Genomic DNA, 16,822 nt, shown 5'->3' with positions numbered 1-16,822 from the left:
AATAGGCTCGACTATTTTTGCAGTTTTAATCTAGTGTGCCGCTCCATTCTGATTCTGTGCCGCGTACTCCTCTCGTCGTCCTAGCTATATAATCAGGCCATGTACGGCGTGTGGTTACGTCGTCTTTGCAGCAAGGATATATAGATCATAAAATATAGTAGATATGTTTCTCATCGATCATATAAATAATTAAGGACGACTGGCCACTGACAGACGGGTCGACTACGTACGGGGAGGGAACGGCGGGATGAGTACAAATAACGCTGTGATCCACAGGTTCATCATGTAGCCCACAGGCCACAGGAACCGGGGATCGATCGCGAAACAGCTGCAGGTGACCGCGCGACGATGAGGAAACAGATCGACACTAACCATTGGTTAATTATATATTAGCTAGCACTTTGTTTGCCAAATATACAGATACCGATCCAGCTTGCAGCAGGCTCAGCGTCAGCTGCTGTTGTTACACGCGATGCACTGAGTTCGCTCGTTTTCTCGTATCGGCCGGCCGGCAGGCCGTGGTGCAAGCGTGCAGTCATGCACCCACACAGCAATGCGTGTACAGTATTTACCTACTGGTGATCGATGGCCAAACGTGGCAAGGAGTACCGATCAACATATAGGTACGTGGGGGGCCTCAAAACGAATATATAAATTTGCATTCCAACGTGGTGGCCTGAATCATCGACCGACGCAGACATGCGTGTGTGTGTATATATATATATATATATATATATATATATATATATATATATATATATATATAGAGAGAGAGAGAGAGAGAGAGAGAGAGAGAGAGAGAGAGAGAGAGAGAGATCGAAGCAGGGACAGATGGTCTCCAGATGGATGCCTTCTCACGTCCATTATGCCTGCAGGCCAGCCTGCTCACACATGTGCACCATCTGGTACGTGATCGATGGGGCTAAAAGTCTAGACGACACCGGCCAGATCGAGCACCTCGACGTGTGGCCATGGCCGTGGGATCATCATCATATGCATTTAATTTAACTGCCTCCATGATACCCCTTCCTCGTCGATCAAGCTTCTGGATGTGTTCTTACTACCACATATATACTACATGCAAGTTGACCCTTTATTTTGCTATAATATATTACGACAGACTGGTAGAACAATTACGCACGTAGTTACGTACATGATTACACACTAAAGCAGCTAGTGCGTGTGCCTGGCTGCCTGTGTCTTTGAGAAGTTTCAGAGACACCCATCAGAAAATGGGAGCGAGACCACGCACAAAAGTTACAGCACGGTGCACACACCCCAGATAAGAACATGCATGCATGGGCCATCAGCTGTCCGTATAACGCATAATCGTAAACAAAAGCCAGCACTGCTGGCTGCTGCGCTGCCCGGGCAGAGTGCCCGTCTGCTTGGCAGCTTTTCTAATCCCCATCTGATGATGATTACCCCTGGGTGTTGTTTAGTGTAATAATAATGCTCTCTTTCTTCCTTCCCTTTGCCCTGCCCTGCTTCTTTTGGCGCCAGCTCACGGCTCAGGTCTTACAGCTAGCTCCCAGCGCAGCCTTGTCCCTACCGGCCGATCCCCGGCCGGTCCAGTCAAACCTACCACCGTGATCGATGGATGGATGGATCGATCTCCAGTGTGCAGTGCAGCCCACTAGTCCAGCGCTGTAATGCCCTGCCGGCTGCCGGCTGCCGGTGCCAGGCAACTGATCCGGTCCAGGCATGTAGACAGGAGTTACAGTTGTCCACGTTGCGGCCACGCAAGGCTCGGCAGGGCAGCACTGTGGGTGGGCGCGCGGAGGCGAGACAGAGAGAGCCGAGGCCACTAGCCAGGGATCGGAGATGCATGCATGGTGGGAATTGCTGGAGAGATTCTCGCGGACGAGGGAGCATGTGCCCCTCCGATCCCCCGGCCACTTGCTGTGTGCGCCACCACCGCGCGGGCGGGCGGACCAGTGGCCGCCGGCCGGGTTCCCTTCCCGCCCATCCTGACGCGCCCGGCGTATCCCGGCCGGCAGCGCGGCGGATGGGGGCCGTCAGGCGGCGTCACGTCACGTACGTACTATACGCTCGTGGATCTGGTCATGGTCTATGCTGGCGCGCGGCCTCTGCGCGCAGCTCTGCAGCACTGGCAAGCATGCGATCGATGCTGCTATTGCTGCGCTGATGTCGGGCGCCCCACACCGCGGTACGCGTGCAAGGCATCAGACATGGTTAACGAACCAGGCGACCACCGCCTGCGGGGTAGGCGTTTGCTATTTTTAGGAGGCTCTCTGGATTGCTGATAAGTGATAACCTTCACATTTGCATCGATCGCTTTGTATTGCGCTGGTAGATGAATATATAATATGATATTGCTTGTCTACGCTCCTACTCGGTCAAAATAATCGTATTGACCAATGCATTGGAAAACGTAAACAGCAGCGGCACGCGCTGATGAGCTAGACCAGAGATTCACATCCACATGCATGTGTACGCAGGCATCCAACAGCTACGACACCGCCGGCGTTAGATCGTGGTGCAGATCAGGACATAAAAAGAGTACTAGAGCCAAACGCCAGACACTGAGCCACATGCGTTGCTGCCGTCTGAATCAGCGTACCGTAGTACCCGCCCCGCCCCCCTTGCGTCCAAAACTGTGCGTCGTCGTATCTTTCTGATAGTACGATGTAACTCTTTTGCTTCTGTAACACAACAGGGGTCGAGTCAGTCGGTGTAGTGGCGTTTTATTCGGCACATACTATCACGGCATTAGCCTGAGAAAAAAAATTGAGATTCCCATCTGAGCGCAACGGCATATCTGCATGATCATACCTTGACAATTTGTCGGCTCCTGACCTCGCTTTGAAATTGAAATGTATAGTTGGAGCTTCATTAACCAACGACCGACGAGCTTTCTAAAGGACGCCTGCCTTGCATTGCATGCCCTAACAAATTAAGACCTCGTTCGGTTATCTAGCAGGGGGCGGTATGTGCATGGGGGTATAGTTGTCTCCCCAAAAATTCTGAAAAAAACACCAAATATATATACCTTTTAAAACACGGTGAGACAAGCGAGGAAAGAGGAGCCAAAAATACTAGCTCCCACCATAAAAGAAAGAAAGAAAGAAAATTAAATTAAATTAAATAAAAAATAAAAGGGTATTATGGATATTTTATTTTTTTGCTATAGAAATTATTTTACCAAACAGTCTGAAAAAACTGCTTCAACTTCTATGGTGAATCAGCTCCATAAGCGAAGCCAAAACTGAAGTTGTTTTAACTGGAGCGAGGAGCTCTACCAAACTGGCCTTCTCTGGTGAATCTGCATACGACGAGGAAATGGATCTTCAGCGTGCAATCGTGTTGATACTTGGTACAGTATTTCCTCCGTGCGCCTTGACTCAGCTCTGTACAGTAGTATACAGGCACTCTCTCATGTCCTGCAGCCGCACACGTGGCGTGCTTGGTAGGCTTCAATCCATTCCCGTATGCCAACTGGCAGCTTCAAGTTCAAGGCCGGACCTTCGTTCGCAGCTTTCCGTGCACCTAGCTAGACGGCCGGGCGGGAATGTCGTTTAGATCCAAAATTTTTTTATTTTAATATTGTAGTATTTTCGTTTTTATTTGATAAACATTGACCAATCGTAAAGTAATTAGGCTTAAAGGATTCGTCTCGTGATTTACATGTAAACTGTGCAATTAGTTATCTTTTTTATCTATATTTATTGTTGTATGCATGTGCCGTAAGATTCGATGTGATGGAGAATCTCGTAAAGTTTTGGGTTTTTGGGTGTATCTAAACAAGGCCAAAAGTCCTGTCCTACCAGCTGCCAGCGGGATGAATGCTCGCCTCGGGCCGCCGCCGTCGCCGTCCATCTACCTCTACACGTACATGTGTACATATATACTCATGCGCGTAGTTTACCAAAAGAGGCACCAATTGAGCGACCGACGACGACGGCAGCATCATGCATGCAGATCGATGCAGGAGCGCGGCGTACGTGGAATCGACCACACACCCACCGCACCGGACCAGCAATATCCATGCATCCAGCAGGCTTCTGTGTACGCACGCTAGCGATAGGCAGCGGACTGTTGGTGCCAATTGGCATCCGCGACGACGATCGACGGATCCGTCGATCCCGACCATCTATTGAGGCCTTGTTTAGATACACCCAAAAACCCAAAACTTTACAAGATTCCCCATCACATCGAATCTTGCGGCACATGCATGAAACATTAAATATAGACAAAAAAAAGATAACTAATTACACAGTTTTCCTGTAAATCACGAGATGAATCTTTTAAGCCTAGTTGGTCCATGATTGAATAATGTTTGTTAAATAAAAACGAAAGTGCTACAGTGTCAAAATCCAAAAAGTTTTTGGATCTAAACAAGGCCTGATCTGTGCCAAGGGACAGCCGGACAGGGAGGACGATCACGCGACCCCTTTTGCATTGGGCCCCTCTCTCACGTGCGATCGATCCAGGTCGAGGAGCGAGGGTTTTTTTTCCGACCGGGACCGCGCTGCATCTGTGGGGCGTACCGTACCTCGGAGGCCCCGCGTTGGCGTCACACTCACCGGAACTGCGTGCTCCGTCGATCGATCTGCTTTGGCCATGGCATTGCCATGCATGCCGCGATCGCTCGGCCGGGCTGACGCGCTAGCCGCTGGCGTCGGTCTGGGCCACCCCATTGCCCGGCTGCCCTTGTCGACTTTTGGTGACGCGCATCCGGTCGCTTGATCGAGGTGTGCCACGTACAGATCATTGCACGCAGGATCTGCTGTAACGGCGTTGAGGTCCACGGGAATACTAGTTGTGTGACACGGGACGAGCTAGGGGCCGGTCGAGGATTCCTTGGGAGCTCATCTCGCTGGAGTTAAAAAGCCAGCTGGCAGCTCCCGTTCTGGGTCGAGACCACGAATGTGGCCATATGGCGCTGTCGCGTGTACGTCCGCGCGAACATAGTGGCTGTTGCCATCAGTACGTACGTACGTATAAACCCCGCCGCGATGGCCGCTTATCGGCTTATTATGCATGGCGCGCATATATATTGTATATGATGATGTCTCTGGATAATAATCGTAGGTAGGGTAGCGTATGTAGCTATACTCCATCGTCATCGGTCATGGCTGGTATGTTTTCTTGTCACGAAACGATGATCCTACACTGCGCGCCGTCAGCCCATCACGTGCTGCAGTTTTGGTATGGATGTCTTTTTGTGGTGTACACACTACCGTGTACGCTAATGTATATATTCCCCCACTAAAATACGCGTCGGCGCTTTACGACTACCAGTGTACTACGTACAGAGTATAATACCCGGCCTGCTACTGGTACGAAGGATAAAGCAAACGGAAAGGATTCCTTTTCAGTGTCGCCGCTAGATTAATGCAATTGTCAATGAGGCAAGGGGTGATAGGCTAGGCAAAGAAAGGCGTCAGCACGTTGTGTGGTAAAGGCAGAACTTGCAAGGCCAGCTGTTCCCACCCGCTCTTACAGCTCGCCCACCACCTCCCTCGCTGATCCGTTTGGCTCGGCTGGCCACTCGCCCATCTGTTCTTGTCTCCGCCCCGGCCGGCCGACCGAAATGAGCGATGATCTCCTAGCAAGCAGTGTCACGCTGTGCCAGTAATTACTCCACTGCACATCGGTTAAAACTGCTCTGTCCTCGTGATCAGCTGCGAGAGGGTTGTGGTTAATCTATGATCTGAGGGGGAGAAGACGACATGCAGACCTTTTCCGTTACAGTTGCAGTCTTGCAGAGCTGCAGGTGAGGACTGACGAGAGACACAGGTGGGCGCCAATTGTTGCCAGGCTAGAGGACCAGACGGCAGACTAGGAGTAGGAGTAGGAGTAGAGTAGGCTCTCCTGTTTCCGTTATCCGCCCGCCCAACCACCACGCTCCCCTCCCTCTCCCTCCGAATTATAAACTCCGGCGCTATATAAAACCCCACACCCCCTCTCCTCACCCAGTCGCCTCTCCTCTACCTCCCTCCGTTTGCATTCCCCTGGTGCGCGCACATACTGCATCTCGTCGTCGTCGTCAGGAAAGGAGGCGTACTAGCGCGGAGGCTGCCGGCGACAATGACGATGATGGCGCCGCATCCGCAGCCACTGCCGCTGGCACAGCCACCGCCGGCGGCGGCAGCGGCGTTCGGGGACACCACGCTCACCAAGGTGTTCGTGGGCGGGCTGGCGTGGGAGACCCACAAGGACACACTCCGCGAGCACTTCGAGCGCTACGGCGACATCCTCGAGGCCGTCATCATCTCCGACAAGCTCACCGGCCGCTCCAAGGGCTACGGCTTCGTCAGTCCCCCTCTTCAACTCCTCTCCCTTCTTCCTGGTTTCCCCTTCCTCTCGACGTGCGAAGCGTCTCTGATCCGCAACCTGCTTGCTGCATGCACGCGACACCACAGGTGACGTTCAAGGAGGCGGACGCGGCCAAGAAGGCGTGCGAGGACGCCACCCCCGTCATCAACGGCCGCCGCGCCAACTGCAACCTCGCCTCCCTCGGCGCCAAGCCGCGGCCCCAGCCGCCGCACATCCTCCGCCCCGGGCCCTCGCCGCCGGCCACCCCGGCGCCGCACGCGCACGCGCTCCCCTCCCCACACCAGCCCACGCCAGGTACAGACTTGCCAAGGGAGAACTACGTCAACTGCGTGCTCTTAGTTCCTGACAAGAGAAAGGGATCACATGTTTCCGGCGCGAATTCGCTTGCATTTCAGCCATCGCGGTGGGATCCAGGGGTGTGTCGCCGGTGCCATGGTACTACCACCCCTCCACGACGCCCCCTCCGCCGCCGCCGCCGGCCGCGCACTACGCCCACGGCGCGCACCAGCAGTACCACGGCGTGCTCCCATTCTACCCCGCCGCCACCACCTACGGGTAAGTACTGCACGCGCGCTCCCAGCTCCAAATTCCAAATCCCCGCGCGCGACAATAATGTTTCGCTAGCAAGCAAGGGGGGCAAAAAAAGTCATGTCGTTTACGTACGATCTGGCGTGCGCGCACCTCGAGCGCCGCCAACAATCTGCACTGCGCGTCCCGCGAGGCGCTACGAGGATTTCGTGTCCAGCCACCCGCGCGCGGCATGCTTTTGCGGCCCTTGCGGGCGGGGCGGGGCGGGGACCGGTGCAGTGGGCGCGCGCACACATGCGTGGCAGCGGCTTTGGTTTGGAGCAGCGAGCACGCGACGCGACAGGCGGGGGCACTGGCGCAGGCACAGCCGCGCACAGGCTGGACCTGGACCGGACCGCGCTGCCTCGTCGTGCTCGCACGTGCCCACGTCCCGGCCTGCACGGCGGCAGGAAAAAAGAGGGGATTTTTTTTTTTATGCTATTGGGCACTGGCCATGTGGTAGACTGACCATGACCAAATGACCCAGCTCATTACCTCGTTATAAACACTGAAAAACTAGACGGCTGATCTGTCTATATATCGGGTTATATGGAGTACTACTATATACTTGTGTGCCAGCCATTGTACGCGGTCCCCACCACTACCACTCGTATGTACTGATCGATCGATTGGTGCTGTCCTGTTTCAGGTACTCCCCAAATTACGTCGCGGACCTGAGCTACAATGCGGTAAGACACTGGATCTCTCGTCTTACTACTGCCAAATTGAGGGCAAAGGGCTAATCTCATGATGTTATTTGGGTGCAGAAGTTAGGCCAAGCGGCAGCTGGCGGCACGGCCGGGTCGTACCTACAGCCACAGGGGCACTTCGCGTACCCGGCGGCAGCGCAGGGCGGCATGCATGTGGCGGCGCCCAACGGCATGATGCCGGTGTACCCGTTCTACCACTACCAGTACCACCACGCCTCGCAGGGTCTGGGCGTCCCCGCCGCGCACTTCTTCCCCCCGGTCTCCGCCGCCGCCGTCACCACCGTCCCGGCCATCGTCTCCAAGCCCACCGTCATGGCCGCTCCTCCCAAAGGTAAACATATATATGCAATCCCACCGTATACCGTCGCATGTGCAGCCGACGACGCGGCACCATCCGTGCAGCAGAGCTAAGAGCTTCGCATGTGCTCGCTCAGTGCCATGCCATGGCATGGCATGCATTTCTGGCCGTGCCAAGCTGGCATGGCAGGCACACGCAACGCAATGCCGTAGTACGTCCAGCTAATGGCCCCCGCATCTCTTTTGTGTACTGGTGTACCCGCAGTGGAGCAGGTGACGGGCTGCAGCTGAAGGCACGAGGCGGTGATGATGATGGCGACGATGAGCGGGCGGCGCAATGAAAGGAGGAGGCCGAAGGTGCTCTCTGCTCTGGTTTAACAAGCTGCACTGCACATGAAGGGGTGTCGTCCGTCTGTCGGGTCGGGGGGCCGAAGCAAAGCAATATGCGAAGGCCGCCGCATTACATTCGTTCAATTCCCTCTCTAACTTGGTGCGCGGCGTGGCGCGTGCGCCCGTTGGTGGGGCACGACCACGACCACCGCCGTACCGGCAAGAAACAGTCTCAGTCTGTAACAAATGATTCGATTCGTCTCTCGTTTACCACCGTATTTTTCCAATGGTAAACCCGTTATCAGTCAGTGTCTGTAGTAGTCCGGTCGCTGCAGGGGCAGCGGACCTCAATAAACCGTCATAATATTTCGCCCTTCATCTCTTGAGTTGTGCTGCGTCCATGTAGCCTTTAGTTCACCTCAAAAATAAAAAAAAACTTTTCAAGATTCACTGTCATATCGAATTTTGCGATACATATATGGAGCATTAAATATAGATAAAAATAAAAACTAATTACATATTTTATTTGTAAATTGCGAGACGAATCTTTTAAGCCTAGTTACTCCATAAATGAACAATATTTGTAAAAAACCAAAAATTCTACAATGTCAAAATCTAAAAAAAATAGATCTAAACAAGGCTGTAATCCATCGCATTGCTCAGCACCCTGCCGATACTTCAGCTAGGCCGTGTTTAGTTCAGGAAAAACTTTGTGACACTATAACACTTTCATTTGTTTGTAGTAATTATTGTCTAATCATGGATTAACTAGGCTTAAAAGATTTGTCTCGTAAATTTTGACCAAATTGTGTAATAAGTTTTTATTATTCGTTTATATTTAATACTTCATACATACGTCTAATAATTCGATGTGACAGAAAATCTTGAAAATTTTTAGGTTTTGAGGTAGAAGTAAAAAGGCCCGACAGTGTAGACATCGATTTTTGCTTTGCAACGGTGAAACTACGCACCGGAGCGGCAGATCTTCCGTTCGACGCACTGTAGCCATAGGAGCTACATAGGAGTAGGATTGACGAATGGCGGGTTCTTAGCACCGGAGTGAAGGATTGAAGGAAAGTCTGCCTGTGAATTAATTCCAGAACGACCGGAAATGAAGAAATGAGAATGGCGGGTTCTTGGCTTCTGGCAGTCCCGCCCACGCTCGCACTCCGACCTTTTTCTCTTTTTTTGAAACGAAACGACCTTCTTCTCTACACTCGAGCGTTCCTCTTTCGTTTCCTTCAAATGGTTGAACAATTTTCACACCAGTACATAAGCCGATAACGTGCATTATCAGAAAAACAAGAAACGCAAATACATGAGGAACTCATCGCATGGCTTCCAAGGGAACAAAATTTGTATGTCCAAATATGGTACAGTTGGTAGTGTTCACACTCAAAACGTACTTATCATGCAATAACGATACTCATACAGGAGAAGAAACAGTTGGCAAATATATGGTTCAATGAGCTTATGAAGCTATAGCATTAAGACCAGTGGAGAATCGTGGAGAATCAAGTGAAGGCATGGTTGTTTAAGCAATCGAACAGATGGGACCAGAGCTCAAATGGTGTAGAACAGTTCAATTAACGTATCAGTCTTAATAACTGCTTTAGCTAATATTGATGTACGTGGAAAATGCTAAAACTCATAATCACAGTAAAACATACATTTGTGCCGTTCAGTGTTTTTTTTGGTGGCCAATAACAATTCAACGAATTTGTCAATGTGCGCATCATTTACCACCTGGGCACCACAAAAAATCAGAACACCATATTCAAATGTCAATAGAAAAACATATGAGACTGAATAACTTCCAGACATCCATTTCCTTCTGAACATCAGCACACTCCAGTTTCTGGTTTCTCAATACACCCACTGCTAGAAAATGAACCAGTTGGCCAAACCATTCCATTTTGGCCGATGCTTTGCATGCATAACAATTTGTGCTTATTTTGAGGATTTCCGGTAACATGATGATCAGTATAATAATATACTAAATATACTAAAAAAATCAACAAGCAAACAGGAAACGACACAACAAAGGTTCAAACACAGATGGTGCTGCTAATAGACCAGTAACAAAAGAAACTAAAGAATAAACAATATTATGTAATAACACCTGGATGCCACCAAATCAAATAGATGTTCTAATAGATGAATAAACAGACCAAAATGGAAGGTCTCAAAGTTTGCCTTCGCCATATATACCAAGATAGCAGACTAAACAGAGCGCACACATCATATATTAATCATGATAACAAAAAATGTTCTCGCTAGTTGCAAAGCAGCAAACGAAGCAGCAAGAAAAAAAAATCAAAGCACACCTACATCATTTCTTACTGTGGAATTACCTTTCTTTCCCATTCTGAAATTAGTGGCTCACAATAAAGAAAGCAAGCACCACAAGATCTTTAGGATTCCATTGTATTTTCTGTGAACTGAGTTTAAATAGCTACAAACTAAAACTCTTAAAAACAAGCCCAGAATAAACTATATTAATCTATAATAACTGTGTGCACTCAGCTGACAAACTTGGTTTAGGATTGCTTCAACCAGTAATCCAGGTTGGCTCATGCATTTTCTCAAACCTGTGAAATTCATGTTCCACTTGAAAAAACAATATACCAAAGGCTAAATAAAAATTGTAGTGCAAAATGAGGTGGCTAATGCTAGATTCGAGGTCACATTGCATCATTGCAATTTCTCTCTATAACACCGTTCAGCCAACAACAGCTAGGCTGCATCCCACTTATAGACACCACAATCATGAAAAAACATCCATCACAAAACTAACTAGGGTTATCATAAAGGAGAAACGCAGAAAGCAAGGGAGAAAGACAACAGATAATAAATGTAAAAATTGTACCCTTGATCATTACATCATGTACTTTTTTTTCCCATCTACACAGCACACTGGAGAAGAAAGAACTTTGAAAAAACAGACAAAAAGTAGGACAGAATGACAGATTAACACCTACAAATCTATGAGATAACCCTAGCTAGCTGGTATATCTGCAACATGATAAAGGTACCTAATGCTGGTTGTGGACTGACTATCACATTCTTCCACTAGGATATGATTATGGTGATATCCTACTTTACTTAGAAAAAACTAATCTGAGCCAACCTCCAAACCTTCAGTTCACCTCACAATATCATTGTGACAATATGCATCTTGAGCATAAGACTCCAGACTAGATCTGCATGCCAGCATGTCCTACTTGAACCGCAAACAAAAAATCCAATGATGTTAAAAAAGGCATTAGCAATATAAAATATATATCTGTGAGCTCTTCATCAAAGATTTTTCCAGCATGCATGCATGCTTAGATACCCTAATGCGCACACATCAACTACCAAAAATGAGAAACTCGTTACTGTTTGTCAGTAGAAAATTGTGCAGAAACCAAATGAAAAAACTTTAGGTTCACAGAACAATTCACAGCACCTCCACTATACCTGATATTCATCAAGTGCTAAAAACTCTGGCTGCCTGTGCCAAGCTGTCACAACAACTGCCAAGCAACTTAGGTGAAGACATATATTAGAAAAGCATGACAAATTCATCAGAAGATACCAAACATGCATTTTAATTTTTGGAGTTATACCAACCAGCACGGGGCAGCAAGCTTTTCTGCTCCAGATGGAGTGATAGCATTACCAAATCAAGATGAAGACAAATATATATATGAATAATAAAGTGAGATTAACACATACAAAGAACAGAGCATTATAGTGACATCACAGGGTAATATCAAATAATAACAAGAATAGATATCATAACAAAAGCATTAGTAAAAGGTTCCTGAAAAGTTCAAGGAGATAAGCAAATATTCCAATGCCAGCTGAGCCAGTAATACTTGATGCTTCTTAAGCATGCAACCTCTGCAATGGTCACAACAGCACACAGCAAGGTTAAGATGTGAGTCCCAAACTTCCAACAAGAAATAAATCAGGTTGGTATAAGCTCCAAGAAAGATCAAGCCTGTCAACAAGTGACAACATAGAAAAGGTGAGGTATAATTAGTAAACCGAACATTGCACATCATGGAAGAGAGAGAGAAGGGGGAGCATAAAGCATATAGTCTATTAAAAAGAATTTTGTATGAACTGCAGTGCCTTAGAAAGTGCATCAGATATCAGATCCCCAAAAAATATCCAGTCAATAAAATAATCTGATAATATCATATCCTGTCAAAAGCAAATGTTGTTCCTTACCATACTAGACAAGCATGAGCATGTTAGTCCTGACCTCATTCTAAAAATATGATATTATCATAAATAAGCATCCTCAATGAGACGATACATGTGTTTGGTTTAGTAAAAAAACAATACTTCTAGGAAAAGACAAAAATACATAAAACCAAAAGATATTGAAAGAAGAAAATAACTATGTCACAATAGACTCCAGGAAACTTTTGCAGTGTAGACTCATTAAGTCAAAACCAGACAATGGGTAAGATATAACTATATGGTACATCAGCACAATGGTCAAGTTTAAGTATAGTAGTATATATAGTATATAAATAATAAAACACACGTAATAACTGAAACATGGGTTTCCTTGTCAATAAAATAGCAAATCATACCAATTGGACCTAACAAAATTAATAGAACACACACACACACAGAGAGAGAGAGAGAGAGAGAGATCATGTTAAGTTACCTTTTTTCCCTTCATTGGAAGAATCGCCCAGTTTCGCTCATCACTTCATCTCTGACATAAACTTGTCATACTCTGCATCAGCACCATAGGAAGCAGTAGGCTGGTCGGTTGTGGAGGACAAAGGTGGCAGTGGTGGCGGCACTGCACTGTGGGTTGCCCAAGGTGCAGTTGCAATACTCTGAGAGGGATTAACACTAGCCGGTGGTGGTGGAGGTGGTGGCTGAAATGGTGATGGATAGTATGGGGAATAACTATAAGGTGGTGGAGGGTACATCGATGGTGCATTTGGTGCGCCAGATGATGCATATACTGATGTTGCAACAGGGTGAGTTGGTGTGCCAGAACTTGGTGGTGTTACACCAGGGGGGTAGTTCTGAGCTCCATCACTTGATGGAGCAGTGCCTGGTGGAGGGATCGGAGCTGCTGGGGGTGGGGGTGGGGGTGGTGGATACTGCACGCCATATGGAGGTGGGACAGCTTGACCTGGTGCAGGGGGTGCAGGATTGTAGACGCTAGAGCCTGGTGGTGGCGGAGGATATGAAGCATACGGTGGTGGCTGCCCCCAAGGAACTGGAGCATAACTCCCTGGAGGAGGAGGTGGTGGTGGTGCCCCCATGTAGGACTGGGAGGAATAGCCACCTGAGGTAGGATCCGTAGGAGGAGGATACGATGGGGGTGCTGACACTGCTGGTGCCGGCTGTGGCGGCTTTCCTGCAACTCTAACCGCAATAACTCTCCCTTCAAGATGGTGACCATTCATTGCAGCAATCGCTGCATTGGCCTGTGACACATCTGAATACTTGACAAATCCATATCCTTTGCTCTGTCCAGTGTTTCGATCCTTGATCACCTTAGCCATGACAATATCCCCAAATTGCGAAAACAGACTGACTAATCCAGCATCATCCATTGTAGGTGGCAGGTAGCCGATATACAGATTTGTCTCGTCATAATCTTTCTTGATACCATTGAGCCCAGTGGCAGCAGCACCACCATTGGTTGACCAAGGTGGGTTACTCCCAGTTCCAGCAGAAGCACCACCACTACCACCACTTCCTGTAAGAGCCAACATTGGACCACCAGATTTGTTCATGGACTCCGGTGCACTCCCACCACCAAGCTCAGCCAGGAAGTTCTGGTATTCATCATCCATCTTCTTCCCAGAAGTGCCCTTGACAGGACAATCAATAGTCGGATGCCCACCATCCCCGCAGATCTTGCACTGCACATCACTCTTAAACGTGTTCATCTTGTTGGGGCAAGCATACTGCCTGTGACCAGCCTCACCACATGTCCTACAAAACTCGTCGTCCCTGATTGTTCCATTAAGTGCAGCAAGCTCCCGGAGCTGCTGCCGCTTGTGCTCATTGAGCACCTCATCCACCGGGGTGAGCAGCTTCTCCACCATACCAGCAGCCGCGTCCAGTGCCTCCTGCGTGTCTGCCTCAACAAGAACGTGGAGGTCTTCGTTCTCGCTGGGATCCGGCTTGAGGTCCCTCTTCTGCAGCAGCTTCCCTTCCTTGACACTACCCTTACCCCTGATGACAATCTTCGCACCAGTCTCCTTCTCCATGCGCTTCTGCGTGTTGCCACGAGGGCCAATGATGAGGCCGATAAAGTTGTACCCGGGGTACTCCTTCATGGGGATGTAGAGCTTCTTCTGGAGCTTGGGTGGGCGGTAGTCGGAGGGGGGCTTGAAGGCGGGGTTGCGGCGGATGAGCTGCGAGATGATTTCCTGCCTCTCGCGGTTGAGGCGCTCCCTGGCGCGGTATTCGCGGGTGTTGATGCGGATGCCGATGTTGTCGTAGACGGGCTCGGGGGAGGGCGAGCGCGCGCCCTCGGGGCGGTCGTCGAGCGGGAGGCCCGACTGCAGCAGGCGCGAGATCTCGAGGAGGCGCGCGTTGAGGGCGTGCACCTCGGGGTCCATCTCGGCGGCGAAGTCCTTCATGAAGTCCGGGAGCGCGATGGCTGGGCGCGGCTCCTCCTCGGCCCACCGCGTCTTGCGTTTCCGGCCCCCGGTCCCACCCTCGCCGCCGGAGTTGTTGGCGGCGGAGTCGTCGTTGGACTGCTCCCAGCGGCTGCGGCGCCGGCGGCGGGACGAGTCTCCGGCGCCCGCGCCGGGTCCATCGCCGTTGTGGTGGGGCTCAGAAGAGGCGGCGCGGGGCGGGTCGGAGGAGGGCTCGCGCGATGAGGGGGACCGGGCTAGGGTTTCGGCGGAAGCCATGGTTGCGGCTGCCGCTGACGGGAGGGGAGGGGGGAGAGCCGTCTCGAATTGGACTCAGAGTAATCTGGAACGGAGGGAGAATATGGAATTGTACAAGTAACCATGTCGGGGGTGTTTGGTTGGGCTCAACCGCGATATAGCAGAAAAGTACTAGTCCATAAAAAATAAAATAATCTCTATCATCAGCTAGCTAAAACATTCATCAGCTAGCTAAAACATTATGGAGATAGTCATATAGCAGTTTATAACAAAAGATATTCATAGCACTATGAACTACCCATAAGTAATAAAGAAATGGTATTTTCTCTCTCCATACTCTCTCTCTTGTGTCATGAACTCATGATACATGAGATGGTTGAAAAGAATAATTTTTAATCTCTAGTTAAACACACATTATGGACTACTTTGTTGGCTGAACATTATGAGCAAATAATAATAACTATGGACTATTTATGTAGGCCCTATGTATATGGACTACTTGGTCCATATACATTGAGATTGCTCTTAGGCCAGATTTGTGGTTGCCTAGCTAGGCCCTAGAGCCAGACTCCAATAGGCTATCCGTACGTCCGGAGCCAGGCCTAGAAAGAAACATGGGGTTGATGTTTCTTGTGAAGCCACGCTAGAACCAGCCCCCTCAGTCATTCTCGCCACCGTCCCGTCCCTCACCACGTGCTCCGCCTCGTCCTCCTCACGGTCTGGAGCAGACCCCAACCCAACCCGGCTCCTCTCGGCCACCACAAACCCCTCCTCCCCACGCGAAGGTCCCCTCTCCTCCTCTTCACTATGGTGGCAGGTACACCTCCTCCTCCTCGTGATGGCAGAGCCAGATCTAGTGGCTGGCGTCGTACTCGTGGTGCCGACAGTGGACGTGGGAATGGGAGGCATGGTTAAGGCTGAGGTGGTGGAGCCGATGGTGATGATGGAGTTGTGGAAAAAGTAAGGAAGACGGCGAAGGATCGAAAGCCAGGATGGTGGTGGTGGTGGTGTGCAAGATGTGGCGGCAAGCGGTGGTGACATGCTGGATGGGAGGAGAAAAGGTGGAAGGGGCGGCAATGACAGTGGCCCTAGGTTGGGGTGGCTGTCGAAGAGGAGAGGGTGGTAGTGCTTGCTAAGGCTCATGTACAAATCTGCTGAGTTGATGTTGCTTGAGTTGTGCGTGATGTTGTCCATGTCGGCCGACCACCCACAGACACGGATAGTGTTGCCTGCTGGTGCTTGTCTTCGCCTCCTACTCGACCCACCTGCTCGTGTCGGAGCTCTTTTGCCGCTTGTACACCGGACGCCGTCGAGATGAACAAAGTGAAGGGGTAGGTCAACATTGTAGAGAAGAGGTAGTTGTACCAACTAATCTAGGCAACCAAACAAAAACTAACTTAGCCAGGCTTAGCTAGCATATGACAACCAAACACTAGCATAGTGGCTTGACTTGTACACGCTAACTTAAGCTTGGCTTATTTTCCTAGCCAGGCTACCTAGAGACACACAACCAAACACACCCGTTGTGTACACACAACTACTATCTATCTACAATACTAAATTTGTATTATACAGTTAACCATGTTATGTACACACAACCATGTTATAAAACATTTCTTTAGCGCCAACAGCATTTCAGACTCACAGTGGCAATCTCACAATTATTATCACAACAAGAATTGTATAAACATCAAAATAGGCCAATCAAAATCTATATTTTTTACCGTTCGCGTCTTCACGATG

General features: G+C 49.5%; 2 protein-coding genes across 2 annotated transcripts; one reads left to right on the top strand and one right to left on the bottom strand.

Annotated features, from left to right (window-relative positions):
* Nucleotides 5,917-8,593, top strand: LOC8084881 (probable RNA-binding protein ARP1). The gene is made up of 6 exons (XM_002468005.2): nucleotides 5,917-6,279; nucleotides 6,390-6,597; nucleotides 6,699-6,858; nucleotides 7,520-7,559; nucleotides 7,638-7,911; nucleotides 8,143-8,593. The coding sequence occupies exons 1-6, from the start codon at nucleotides 6,055-6,057 to the stop codon at nucleotides 8,166-8,168; spliced, it is 933 nt and encodes a 310-aa protein (XP_002468050.1). The 5' UTR covers nucleotides 5,917-6,054; the 3' UTR covers nucleotides 8,169-8,593.
* On the bottom strand, nucleotides 11,041-15,199 carry LOC8081444 (branchpoint-bridging protein). Its single transcript, XM_002465382.2, has 2 exons — nucleotides 12,877-15,199; nucleotides 11,041-12,195 (listed from the first exon to the last, which is right to left on the bottom strand). Exon 1 carries the CDS (start codon nucleotides 15,098-15,100, stop codon nucleotides 12,917-12,919), a length of 2,184 nt encoding a protein of 727 aa, XP_002465427.1. The 5' UTR covers nucleotides 15,101-15,199; the 3' UTR covers nucleotides 11,041-12,195; nucleotides 12,877-12,916.

Source organism: Sorghum bicolor, chromosome 1, assembly GCF_000003195.3.
Source record: "Sorghum bicolor cultivar BTx623 chromosome 1, Sorghum_bicolor_NCBIv3, whole genome shotgun sequence".
NCBI lineage: Eukaryota > Viridiplantae > Streptophyta > Magnoliopsida > Poales > Poaceae > Sorghum > Sorghum bicolor.
The sequence above is the reverse complement of the archived record's forward strand: the minus strand, read 5'-3'. Positions and strand labels throughout refer to the sequence as shown.

What these genes read in the sequence shown, in the direction of transcription:
- LOC8084881 (XM_002468005.2), top strand. Translation starts at nt 6,055, where the DNA reads ATGACGATGATGGCGCCGCATCCGCAGCCACTGCCGCTGGCACAGCCA. An exon ending in CCCGCCGCCACCACCTACGG is followed by an intron (nt 6,859 to 7,519) that starts GTAAGTACTGCA and finishes GTCCTGTTTCAG; the next exon opens with GTACTCCCCAAATTACGTCG. An exon ending in CGGACCTGAGCTACAATGCG is followed by an intron (nt 7,560 to 7,637) that starts GTAAGACACTGG and finishes ATTTGGGTGCAG; the next exon opens with AAGTTAGGCCAAGCGGCAGC.
- LOC8081444 (XM_002465382.2), bottom strand. Translation starts at nt 15,100, where the DNA reads ATGGCTTCCGCCGAAACCCTAGCCCGGTCCCCCTCATCGCGCGAGCCC.